The following is a 12,674-nucleotide window of genomic DNA, read 5'->3' on the forward strand; positions in this document are numbered from 1 at the left end:
TAATTATATTTCAGAGCTTCCTCAATTTAACAGGTAGCTGGGCCTTTTTACAATCTAAAAGTATTGTAAAATTATATGGTATTACTTTAACCCCAAACGTGTCTATGGTAATGGAATATTTTCGCCTTGGACCTTTGAACACGTACCTCAAAAAACATAAAAATATCCTCAAAACAGTTGATCTTATAGAAGCTGGTAGTAGTTTAGCATCTGCCCTCTGGTACCTGGTAAGATTTCATCATTAATTCATTTGATAATTACTTCTACTTCAAAAAAGTGCAGGAACTAGATGATGCATGCCCATTTATACAGGGTGTTTCAAAAAAAGGCGACCACGTCTATAGGATAGGTGGAGAACTGAACAAAATATTCATCATCCGTATTCAAGATGAAGGGAGTTGAAGAAAAAAGTATACACATTTTTTTACAATTTTACCGAAACTATTGGCAACGTTGTAATGAAATTTTATACGAATATGTCTTGAAAGCTGATACATCCCATGAACCTGCTTTTAAATTTGACTCTATAGAGTCAGATTTTTATTATTATTATTATAGGTTAGACTTATTGATCAAAATTTCAAGTGAGCTCAATTCAATTCTACACCAAAAATGTACTCCTGGTTAAACTCGATACAATGTAACGTTTTCGGAATATTTGTATTTGAAAATTATGAAGTAATAACCGATGCTGGTATAAACTAAACTAACTAATAACTAGTTATTATTCGAACAAAATATCACAAGAAAAAAATTAAATTAAAGACTGTAGAGTAAGTGTTCAGAAGAATATCATTAAATAATACACAGATGGTTCCAAAGCCAAGACGGGGACTGGCGATGGAGTATTCGGGACTGGCACCAAATGCTCAATATCGTTAGGCCGCTGTCTAAGTGTCTTTCAGGCAGAATACTTGCAATAGAAAGATGGGTAGAAATTAACCTAGCAAGAAACTATCAGAAATGCGATATAGCGATATATTCTGCTAGTCAGGCTGTAATCAAAGCACTGAGCTCACATTAGGGATGTGTGGTTCGTTCAATTTCGACGAACCGGGTCGAACCAGATCCATGGCTGAGACGACCCGGTTCAAAAGACCCGTTCAATTGACCCAATGGTTCTTTTCAGATCACTAGCTCAGATCGAATCATGTACGATTTGCGCATGATTCAAAGATCCGTAGATCTGGTTCTTTCGTTCTTTGTTTTTTTCTTTTTAAAGAATATCAAGTTATTATCAGCTTTGTATTTGTTAGTCGGTATGTTTTTAATCGGATCGTGAATTTGAGATAATGATTTTTTTGAGACATAATCATAAACATAAAGGAAATTATCCATCATAAAGTTATAAGTTACTGAGATGACAGAATATAATAAATTGATATCCGGTTCATGAGATGATTATGGACCCCTCGAAAAAATTTCAAAATCAAATATATATTCCTCGTTCAAATTGATGATTTTGGAATATTTAAATGACTAATGAAGAAGTAGAAGTTAATCATGAATTTACATTGTACAGAACACTAAATTCACGAGGTCTTCAATTATTAAATTCAACGAAAACTACCTAATGATCATTATCTCTATCTATTCCAACCAAATAAATACAGAAGATCTGAAATCCCGTAAACTGATATTAATCCTAATCAATATATTTTGTTCCCGAAAAATATTCATTTTGATCAACTTTACAAAGTTAGGTTTGAATAGGTAGATAGTTAAAAAAATTCCACAACATTTTCAAGAAATAATAATTGGTGCATCTAAGAGAGTGCAATTACAGAGCCCAGTTTCTTTTAGTATCTATCATCTTTCTTCAAAACCGGGTGCCAAGTGCCGAGCCGATGATCCATTTGCGAAATGGATGTTTTTTATTACTACCACAATTATGTTCCTTTAAGGTCAGTCCAAACCGAAACCCATCTACCTAGGCTCGGATAACGAACCATTTTATGGATCTTTGGGTCCTAAAAGATCCTCAGATTGAATGAACTGAATGTGAAAGTTTGGCTCATTCGGATCGGTTCGAACGAACGAATCATTTTCAGAGAGAGGACCCGATCGAACCATTCGTTCTGAAGACCCGGGTCTTTTGATTCGTTCGTTCATGAACGACACATCCCTAGCTCACATATCATTGATATTAAGATGGTATTGGAGTGCCAAAGAATACTCATTGAAATAGGCAAGAATAACAAGTTCTTTTTAGTCTGGGGAATTAGAGCGAATGAAGAGGCCAATACACTTGCCAGAAAAGGAGCACAAACTTCTTTCATCGGTCCAGAACCTTACTGTGGTATAAGCAAATGAACCTACCAGAAAGAGTTTCAGGAGAATGAAGAACCCGAAAGAAAAATACTCTGGTGGTTTGGGTCATTCCAAAAAAATTCTTCGACACTGCAAGATCAGGATCTTAGCAAAAATATACCTCACCTCCTCACTGAATTCCTTACAGGGCATTGTCGCCTTAGAAAACACCTCATGATAATGGGACTAGCAGAAAATGACGAGTGCAGATTCTGTAGGGAGGTGGAAGAAATTCCGAATCAACTGATGACGGAATGACATCACTAACCAACGCAAAATCTGCTTTGGACACAAAACTTGTAGAAGTAAGGAATCAGCCTCCTTGAAGCCATTCATAGATACTGGAGTTCATTAGAATTCTGGAACTGGAAGGCGAGCTGTAGATAATGTTATGGCGAGAATAGCTCTGATGGTGACATAATAGACCATTTAGTCGCAGTGAAACGGAACCTCCTTAATTAAATCTTAACCTTAAGTGTTCAAAATGTGTGGATCAGCTTTGAGGTCATTAAAGTGACGTCAAAATCTCTCTTCCAATTCATGATGTGAATTCACTTCTTGATAGTTCTATAGAAAGTGTCGTAATTGGTTGAATAACCATTTTTCGAGTCGATGGATTGGTAGTGGTGCACAAGCTCCGATTCATTGTTCTCTATCATGGAATTTTACCTTTTGACTACTCAGTTTGGTCGTAGATTAATGAAGAAGACTATGCTACAGAGGTAAATTAACGTCAAGAATTGGAAGAGATATTTTAACGTCACTTAATGACCTCAAAGCTGATCCCCAACCGTTGAGAAGATTAAGGGCCGGTATTATAAAAGGATAACCGATGGTTGAGCCGTGCATCAACTACCAAATTCCGTATTTCTAGAAATGAATTTGGTAGTTGAACGGTTGAACCGTCAGTTATCCTTTCATAATACCGGCCTAAAGGTTTCTTTAGAAAGTAGGATAGATTTGTGTATTCCTGAAAACGGAGGACATTTTGAGCACTTACTCGAAATGAATTTCATTTTATGTTCTTAGACTTTATTTTTATTTTCTTCTCGTGATTTTTTGTTTCATTGATAACTTAATCATTAGTTCATACCAGCATCGGTCATTATAATTTTCAAATAAAAATAAAATCGCGAATGATGTTTAAGTTCACTCGTAATTTTGATTGATAAATCTAACCTTAAAAAAGTCATGTTCAATACTACTTGGTACGAACCGTTTACCCTCTATGAGAGTCAGATAATAATAATAATAATAATATTTCTTTATTTCAAGTAAATTCAAAGTTACAATATGAAACCAAACTGACAATTTAAATGAAATGACGCAAAAAATATTCCCTTAAGCTATATGGTTCTAAATGAATAAGCAGATGTTTTACTCTATTTCGGAATGTTTTATAATGTGTTATACATTTTACTTCATTTGGCAATTTATTGAAAGATTTGATAGCAATATAAGAAGGAAATTTCTCAGTTAATGTAAGTTTATGAGTTGGAAAATTTATATCTGGGTTTCTGGTATTATAACTACTGGGATTTTCAACTGAGAATTTATGCTTATTCTTATATAGAAACATTAAACATTCAAACAAGTATAAACCACATTCCGTAAAAATATTCTTAATTTTAATTTTCCCCTACATGATTCTCTATAACCCATCTTACAAATAATACGTATCGCTCTTTTCTGAATTAAAAATATCTTTTCTAAATCTTCATTATTTCCTCAAAAAATTATTCCATACTTGAGAGTGCTTTCGAAATTTCCAAAATATATAATTCTCAAGGTATTTTCACTCATATACTCTGTAATTGATCTAAGTGCAAAACAAATTTTACTTTATCTCTTACAAACAATTTCCCTATGCTGGCGTCAGTTCAAAAATCGATCAATATATATGCTAAGGAACTTTACAGACTCAGATATTTTGAAATTAAATTGTGACAAAGCAATATTATCTGACTTTTCTTTTTTCGATCGATTTGTATAAAATAGCAGAACTTTTGATTTATTTTCATTCAAATATATATAAAAACAAATTCATGGGATATATCAGCTTCCAAACTATATTCGTACAAAATTTCATTACAATGTTGCTCAAGTAACCTCCTATTTCAATACGTATAAGACTAAAAGAATAGCAAATATAGGTTGTAATTTGAAAATCTTGAGTTCTGATGAATTTGAGATGTCCAAGTTCATGATTTTCTCATAAACACCCCGTACATTTTTGGTCCTAATCTAAAACAAACTTATAATACTACGTATTGGTAGGATCGAAAATTAAAAAGGTTTTTTAAAAAAAGAATCCCATTAACACATGAACCATTGAGCTTTTACCCAAGTTATGGTATATTGCTGAAATTTTCATCAAATAAGCTATCTAATGATAATATACTGGGTGTGCCATTTCAAATAAGAAAGTAGTAGTCTGTTTCCGGTATAACCGGAAATTGTAGAGATCTGAAAATATTTTAGAGAGAAAGATCATTGTCTCAAACCATCGCGGTGAATCACCATGTATAGTAGTACTTCGGTATCATTCGTTAAGTAATTACTTGTGTATTTTATATTGAGATAAGTAATAATAAGTTGAATCTCACAGGACCTTCTTGTCCTCGATTCAAATTCTCTTTAATAATAAAAATTTGCTTTCTTAACGTCAGTTAAAGTATTTGTTTGATGTTTTTATCTATTTTAAAAATCTCAAAACAACTAAAGATAAACTGACAAAATGAAGAACTCAATAAACTAAATGACAAATGAAGTTCAAACTCCGAGTGGAAGTACAAGTCAATATTTTGGTTCCCTTTGAGCGAGCTTTTTGAATGATCAGTTAGTGGTACTTTTTACTTTTGAATGATAGAAAGCAAAAATTGTTCGGACCTTGCTATGAATCATTCGATAATTTCAATCTACTATTTCAGAGCGAAAAAAGAATTGTCCATGGTAATATTAGATGTCGAAAGTTGATGGTAGATATTCACGATGATAATTCATTCATTGTAAAGTTGATGGATCCTGGAATACATACTAGTTATGGACAAAATGAGTGAGTTATTGGAATTGTAAAATTTTTAGTTACAAAAATTAATTAGAGAAGATCAGAATAAAGAACTAACATTGGTTTATCATCCTGTTCAATTATATACATATTACATTCATTTTATATTTTTTTATGAGTTCCATATTTCGTAAAGTTTTTTTTTTGTTATATTTAATCATGTAGCTCTATGTAGGTAGATTAGTAAGTGAAATACTATTTTCTTTTCAAGTGCTTGTTCCCCGAGCAGAGCTAAATATTCAATATATGAATCAATAATTAATTCATTGTATTGCTAGAACGTTATCAAATCGTTATTTTCCGTAGTTTAGAAAATATCCTTGGTGGTTTCAAAACAACTCAACTGATAAAATTATTGTGAACATTCTGTAGAAATAATGTCAATTTTGCACATTATATGTATCAATCATGGTGCTTTCTGATGACTAAGTTAACATAATTTAATTGGTTGTAATTAATTTCTTCATACTGTAAATTTAGTTTCAATACTTCGTCAATTTCAGGGTATATTGGATACCAGTAGAATGCTATTCAAATTTAGATTATGCAAGGAGGTCGAGCAATGCAGATGTATGGGCTTTCGCCACAACTCTATATGAAATATTTACATTTGGAGAAGAGATTAATCTAATGGATCCTTTGGAAGCTAAAGAGGTTTGATCAAATTGTTTTTGAATTGTTAGTATCAATAACTCAAACAAAATATCTCTATTATAGTGGTTCAGAGGTGGTAAAACTCTACCTAAACCTCCAGAATGTCCAGATAATATTTACCATGTGATGAGAGAATGTTGGTATTTGGATTCCGACAGAAGAAAACATCCACAAGCCATAATGCGAGACATAAATCAGATACTGTACCAAGGTTTGTTACAACTTATTTGGTGTTTATTTCAATATTCAGCAATGATACATTAATTTCAGTGTATAATTCACGCCGACAACATTCCTATGCAAAAGTTTTTACAAAATCGAAAGTGAATGGTACACCAAGCATATCTGGTTTATCTACTAGCAGTATGATGTCAAATAACACAGGTAGGTTAAAAAAAATCACAAAATTTCATTTCTTTCATTCCAATTTTCAATTATATACATTGTATTAATAACAAATAAATTAGTGAATTAAAAAAAATTGGAATATCAAATCATATAGAAATTAGCAACTTATTAATTTGGGCTCAGACTTTGTGATCTTTAAATTACTTCTAACTTTTTCATCTCATCCTTTTTCAATCGAATACAGCCTCAAAAATTAGCTCAATTTACTGTGGAGGCTTTAGCGAAATCCGTTCAATATTTTTGGAGATTAGTGCAGATACAAAGCTGAAAAAATTGAAAGTTACTATTTTTTGTACAATTGCTCATCTTCCAACGACCATTCATACGTGTGTAATTACTAATTAGTAATTACTGACCAATATATTAAGCAAGAGAAAACTGATAAATCCAGAACCTAATCTAACCTTAACATTCCACATTGCCTTTTCACCAGCAACGGTTCGATGCGATACAATATTGTTATTAAAAATATATTTTATTATTGATATGTATTAAGATAACTAAGCTTGAAAATAAGATTATTATCAAATCAAAAAAGCAAACGCTGACCAATCCACAAGTAGACAAAGTCAAAAGTTGGCCACTCCAACAAGAAGAAACTACAAGAAAACAGATAAAAACCTCGGCAAAAACTCAATCTACCCATATAGATGTAGTGAGTGGTTTGTGTATTTCTTCACAAAATAAACTGACATTGATATTGAAGGGCATCTTCTTCATCCAAACAGAATCCTTTGATCTTTTCATTTCACCAGAAGTTGACGAAGCATGTATTATAATTAAATCTGAAAAAAAAAAGAAAAAACTAAAGGAGTTATAAATGTTATAGTTTTCATTTTACAGGGTTAGAACCTTTTAGAAGGGCATTACAGGGCTATTGAAAACCATTAGAAATACAAGGTGGCTTGAATTACAAATAAGTTCCCTTATTCAGGGATCAGTGTGTTGGTGTAAACAGATCTATAATATCTCCAATGGTTCCCGTGTTCTCTAGAAAAAACTAAAAATCAAATTTTCTTTTTTTCTGTAAAATTCATTTGTTTCTGGAGATAACTTCACGAAATTCGGTTTGTAGCCATAATCCCATATGGAGATTCTAATGGTGTCGTCAGATTTTTTCTGTTTTCATTGTTTCAGAGACGCGATAGTCTTTTTTTTCTTATGGGCGGCATTTTGGTTCTCCTCAAGAGGTGATGAAGAAAAAAATTACGAATTCAACAATGTATCACGCTCTACAAAAATATCAAGTCTAGCTAGGCCGAATTTATTTTATTTTATTTATTTACTTCTTTATTCTTGACCTCTAATACAGTACAAGTACTGATGACAAGGCCTATTTAACAATAAACAAAAAAATAATACTATATAATATTCAAAACAACAACAAAGTTAAACTAAACAAAATAAATCTTTCAGGTACAACTTAAGCTAAATATTAAAGTTTTTTTAATTCTTATATACTTTATTTCTGGTGGTATTTGGTTAAATGCTTCTATTGCTCGGTAAATTGGGGAGTCCTGGGCTTTCCTTGTAAACCTGAGTTCACTTCTGATGGTACCTCTATCTCGGGTGTTATGACTATGTACATCCTGTACTAGTGTAAATCTATAATTTGACTTTATATAATTGTGCGTCATGCCATGAATCAGTTTAACTTGTTCCAATTTCTTTAGGTTATGAATGTCCAAAAGTTTAGTGTCCTTATATAATATTGATGTAGGTGTTAACATGCCATAGTTCAATAATATTTTTATAGTTCTATTTTGGAACACTTGTAACCTTGTTAATAATGTATTTGATGCATTTCCCCAACAATTAATGAGATACCTCAGTCTGGAGGAGATCAAGCTGTGGTAGATCATTTTTTTGTGTTGTGTACTGAACATAAATGAGCATCTTCTCAGTGAACCCACCACAGGAGTTAACCTACGTATCATGTATTCTATGTGTTTTTCCCAATTCAATCTTTCATCAATATATTCGTGAAATTATTTCCAGAAACAAATGAATTTTACAGAAAAAACTTTTTTGTAATTCAAGCCACCCAGTATTTCCAACGGTTTTCGATATCCCTGATGTGCCCCTCTAAATAGATCTAACCCTGTATACTACACTGAATGATGACAATTGAAATTACCACAACAAATTTAAAGTATAGAAAATAATCATATAGAAATTTCTAGGCCAAAGGGTATTAGGGTATTGATAAATATTAATGACGAAAATATTACAAAATTTCAAAATAATGAAAAATTCCCCGTCAACTTCATTTTTCCGGACCAATTCAACACCACTAACTAATGATTTCTCAAAATAACAAACCAGACCATAAACAGAGTTCAAAAGGCAATCTATCAATACATAACCAGCTAAAAATTCTCTTTCAAGGAGTTGTTCTTCAGTTGCCATGTGGGTTTCTTGAACAACAAAAAATCACTCCTGTCCTTAGAAATCCCTTTGATATTCAAGTAAAAAATTCCAAAGCTGCTTCAAAATCGGGAGGGTTTCTTCAACCAGAACCAATTCTCCGATAGATTTAATCTGATTGTATTCCATTAAAAAAACATTGCAAATTAGCATAAGCATTACCATAATATACAAGTTTGTAAAATTCACTCGGAACCATGGGATTTAGCGTACAAATCTCCAAGTCGCTCTGGCTCCAATGGAACAGTGGAAGAATCGAAACATGAGTGCGATGCCATATCAAATAAACATCTGGTCTTCGCGAATGGCCGCTGGCAAGCGTAGTGGGAGATCTGTTAGTCGGGTCTGAAGCTGAAGTCTCTCGGTCTCGACCTGCGTGCGCGATGGAATCTTCGCCTGCCAGCAGCCGTTCACATTATTTGATATCAAAGATTAATCTTTGTTTGATATGGTATCGCACCCATTGACTCATGTTTCGATTCTTCCAGAGCCAGAGCGACTTGGAGATTTGTACGCTAAATCCCATGGTTCCGAGTGAATTTTCCAAACCTGTATAATTACAATGATGAACGTTCTAGTCGCCCAGAATTTGGCTGTTGCTTCAGAAATTATCGAATTGTTCTGAGCGATCGTGAATCCAAGTGCTTGAGAAAGCGAAGATATCAGAAGTCAATGTATTCACAATTTTGCGTGAACAGTTGTCCGTGATAAAGCTTTGTTCGAAAGCTGTTTGGGCGGAATTCTATAATTCATTGAGAAAGAATCTCCTTTATCCTCTACTACAAAATCTGATGACTTCAGGCTCAATCTTTCTCCCTGTTGAATCTCCTTTATCCTCTACTCCAAAATCTGATGACTCCAGGCTCAACGTTTATCTCTGTTGGAGTCAATGATCTACTTATTATTAGTTCATTGCTATTTCATATAAAGTTTTTCGTTGTCGTTTCATGGAAATTTGGCCACCTACGGAAGAGAAGGGTAACAGCGGGAATCTCGTGTTCGAGTCACTAGACTCAGAATTTGCCTATCAAAAATCTAATCAGTGAACAGATCAGTATTTTTAGATATGTCAATTGTAAGCCTATATTGAAGACGACAATTTTTATGGTGCAAATTTTATAATTCGTAATTCCTTTGACATATTATTAAGAAATTTTAATTGAGTATATTAGAGGACTCTTCATCTGATTCATCTTACAAAGAAGTTATTTACAAATATATTTCTTCGATATAGCACTGCATTTAACCCCATCATCCCACCAAATAACTAGTACCAAAAAAATCAAAGAATAATGTATTTTCTAATTATCGTCAAATATCTATTCCAGAAAGTACTTTACTTTGCAAATCTGAAGATATTGCTAATTCTGAAGATGGAGAAATATCAGAATGTTCAAGTTATTCAGGAGGATTATCTCAATGTGCACTCTTGAGTTCTCAGGTAATATACATAATAAAAATAATACCCGGATAAAACCAATGATCAGCATTGCTAAAAGTTATTCCTTCTTATAGGATATGTTGAACCAAGAAGATACCCAATCATGTAACTTTTCTAATATTTTGTCAAGTTTCAATTTCCCAACATCCGTTACCTCTCTTGATAGCATGAATTCATTGCAAAGTATTTTTGAATTAGATGAATGTTGCAATGTAGTGTTACAAGGAAGAATTGGGCAGGTAAATTGAGAAATAATTTATGAGATCTCGACATCTTGAAAATGTTATCTTTTCTAGGGCTTTTATGGTGAAGTTTACAAAGCAACATTAGAATATTATGATAATACAGTTCAAAATAACCCAAGACAAGTTGCTGTCAAAAAATTAAAATCGTCAGGAATATCATCTTCTCTGCAAGATTTTGAAAGGGAAATCAATATAATGAAAGTAAGTAACAGCATATTTTTTTCTATGTATTACATAAAATATAAAACTAATTTTTTAAACAGACATTACAACATCCCAATATTGTTGAGATCCTTGGAGTCGTGAGAGATCCGGAAATCCTTTTAATTATGGAATTTGTTCAACATGGATCACTCCAGAGCTATTTAAAAATAAATAAAGATTCATTGCATACGAAGCAGCTTCTTAAGTATGCTTTAGATATTGCTAAGGTGGGTTCAAAGATTTCATTTTCATTCTATCATCTTATTTCTGATTTTTTTTCGTTATTACGAAGATACACTCAGGAGCAAAAAAACGCAACAAGTTAATAATTAGTAAAATTTTAAGTGTCGTAGTTTTTTTTATTTTGAACTCAATTTTCAAAATTTTTTCAGTAAACTGTAGATAAAATTATTTATATCAACTTGCATATTCAATCTTTTGTTAAGTGCTGGTTCATTAGTTACTATACAGGGTTAATCAGCAGTTTTTTAAACTCAGTTTTGAAACATCATGTGGAATAATTTCGTGGTCAATTTTTTCAAATTACCAATTTTCATTTCCATTTCTTTTCAACATTTTGTTTTTTGGTATCAACAACATCTACATATTAAAGTTAGAGCTCATATGCGTAGAATATGCTGTTAATTCGGAAACTATTGTACGCTAGTTCAATACTACTAAAATAACTAACTAATTTGTAATAGCTATTTGTTTTACTAGGCACCAAAGTAGTAGGCTGACAGGCAACCAATATACTTTGCTGCCGAGTTGAACATATAATTGTTCCTCCGATTGTCTTTAATGAGATATGTAGGATATTTAATTTTCAATATAAGTTAATTAATATTAATTATCGCAGATTAAGATCATTATCAGAAATTTATTCGTTAAAACTTATTCATCTAATCTGATGTATTGGGTATTGATTGGGTATTGATTATCAGAAATTTGACATGGATAAGTGTTATTTGCTTACAAGTGAAAACTCGCAAGATGCGTCAGATTCCTATTTTGCCTTGTACCCAGAGAGAAAACAACCCATCGTTTGGTCTACAATTTGATTAATTATGATGCATTCGAAAAAAACCCGTTCCAAGTTCTGAAGTTCACAAATTATCAGAGAACAGCAACAGGTTAATTTTTCCATATGAAACTGAAACTTTTGATGATTAATATAGTTCGATGAGAAATTTATATATCAGAGTACCTATTCTTGAAAACGAAAAAAGCTTGTATTAAAATTTCAGAACTAATTGCAAAAAAAAATTACACTAATGGATTCTAATGAAAAAAGGATCTGTAGAATGTTTTTGTTTCATGTTTATAGCATCAGTAATAAATAAGTTATGAGGACTTTTCACTTCACGCCATTTTTTATTATTTTCTTATAGCTTGAAAATAGTAGAACTTATGACTTTTATGAGGTTGCGACTCTCATAAAATTAAATTCTAGCTCAAAGCGATTCTGGGATCCCCTCAATTGACAACGAATTTGACGCACCAGAAACACGGCAGTCAGAAGGACAGAATTAAATTTTATCTCGAATTCTTCATCAGTGAGTCGAACACAATCATAGGAAATCACTATCATCTGAAATTCCAAAATCACAAACATTAGACAGAATGATGATGTTTCTCTGTAAATAACGCCCAAAAACGTTAAAATCAGAAACCAGTTGCTTATTAATCTTGGTTGACAAATAAATAATCCTCCAGACAATGTGAAGAATAACTATAAATAAATAATATGAAATGATGTTTCTATAAAGGAAAACTACTTCTCAGGTGCAATTTCAACTTACCTTATAATAAAATTCGATGCGATTTTTTTAAAATAAAATAATAATAATGAAATAATCGAATTATAAAGGTTCAATGGTCCACTTGATGAAGGATATTCAATATAAATATAAAAAAT

The 12,674-nt window shown here is 32.1% G+C and overlaps 1 protein-coding gene across 2 annotated transcripts in view; it reads left to right on the plus strand.

Annotated features, from left to right (window-relative positions):
• Positions 1-12,674, plus strand: part of LOC123671121 (tyrosine-protein kinase hopscotch) — a 55,621-nt gene that overhangs the window by 28,221 nt on the left and 14,726 nt on the right. For both annotated transcript variants that reach the window (XM_045604812.1, XM_045604811.1), the window contains 9 exons: positions 15-227; positions 5,241-5,365; positions 5,881-6,031; positions 6,095-6,242; positions 6,302-6,415; positions 10,195-10,307; positions 10,382-10,546; positions 10,604-10,753; positions 10,816-10,983. In XM_045604812.1, coding sequence (XP_045460768.1) covers positions 15-227; positions 5,241-5,365; positions 5,881-6,031; positions 6,095-6,242; positions 6,302-6,415; positions 10,195-10,307; positions 10,382-10,546; positions 10,604-10,753; positions 10,816-10,983 — 1,347 coding nt within the window. The remainder of the gene's footprint in view (positions 1-14; positions 228-5,240; positions 5,366-5,880; positions 6,032-6,094; positions 6,243-6,301; positions 6,416-10,194; positions 10,308-10,381; positions 10,547-10,603; positions 10,754-10,815; positions 10,984-12,674) is intronic.

Source organism: Harmonia axyridis, chromosome 1 (assembly GCF_914767665.1).
Source record: "Harmonia axyridis chromosome 1, icHarAxyr1.1, whole genome shotgun sequence".
Taxonomy (NCBI): domain Eukaryota; kingdom Metazoa; phylum Arthropoda; class Insecta; order Coleoptera; family Coccinellidae; genus Harmonia; species Harmonia axyridis.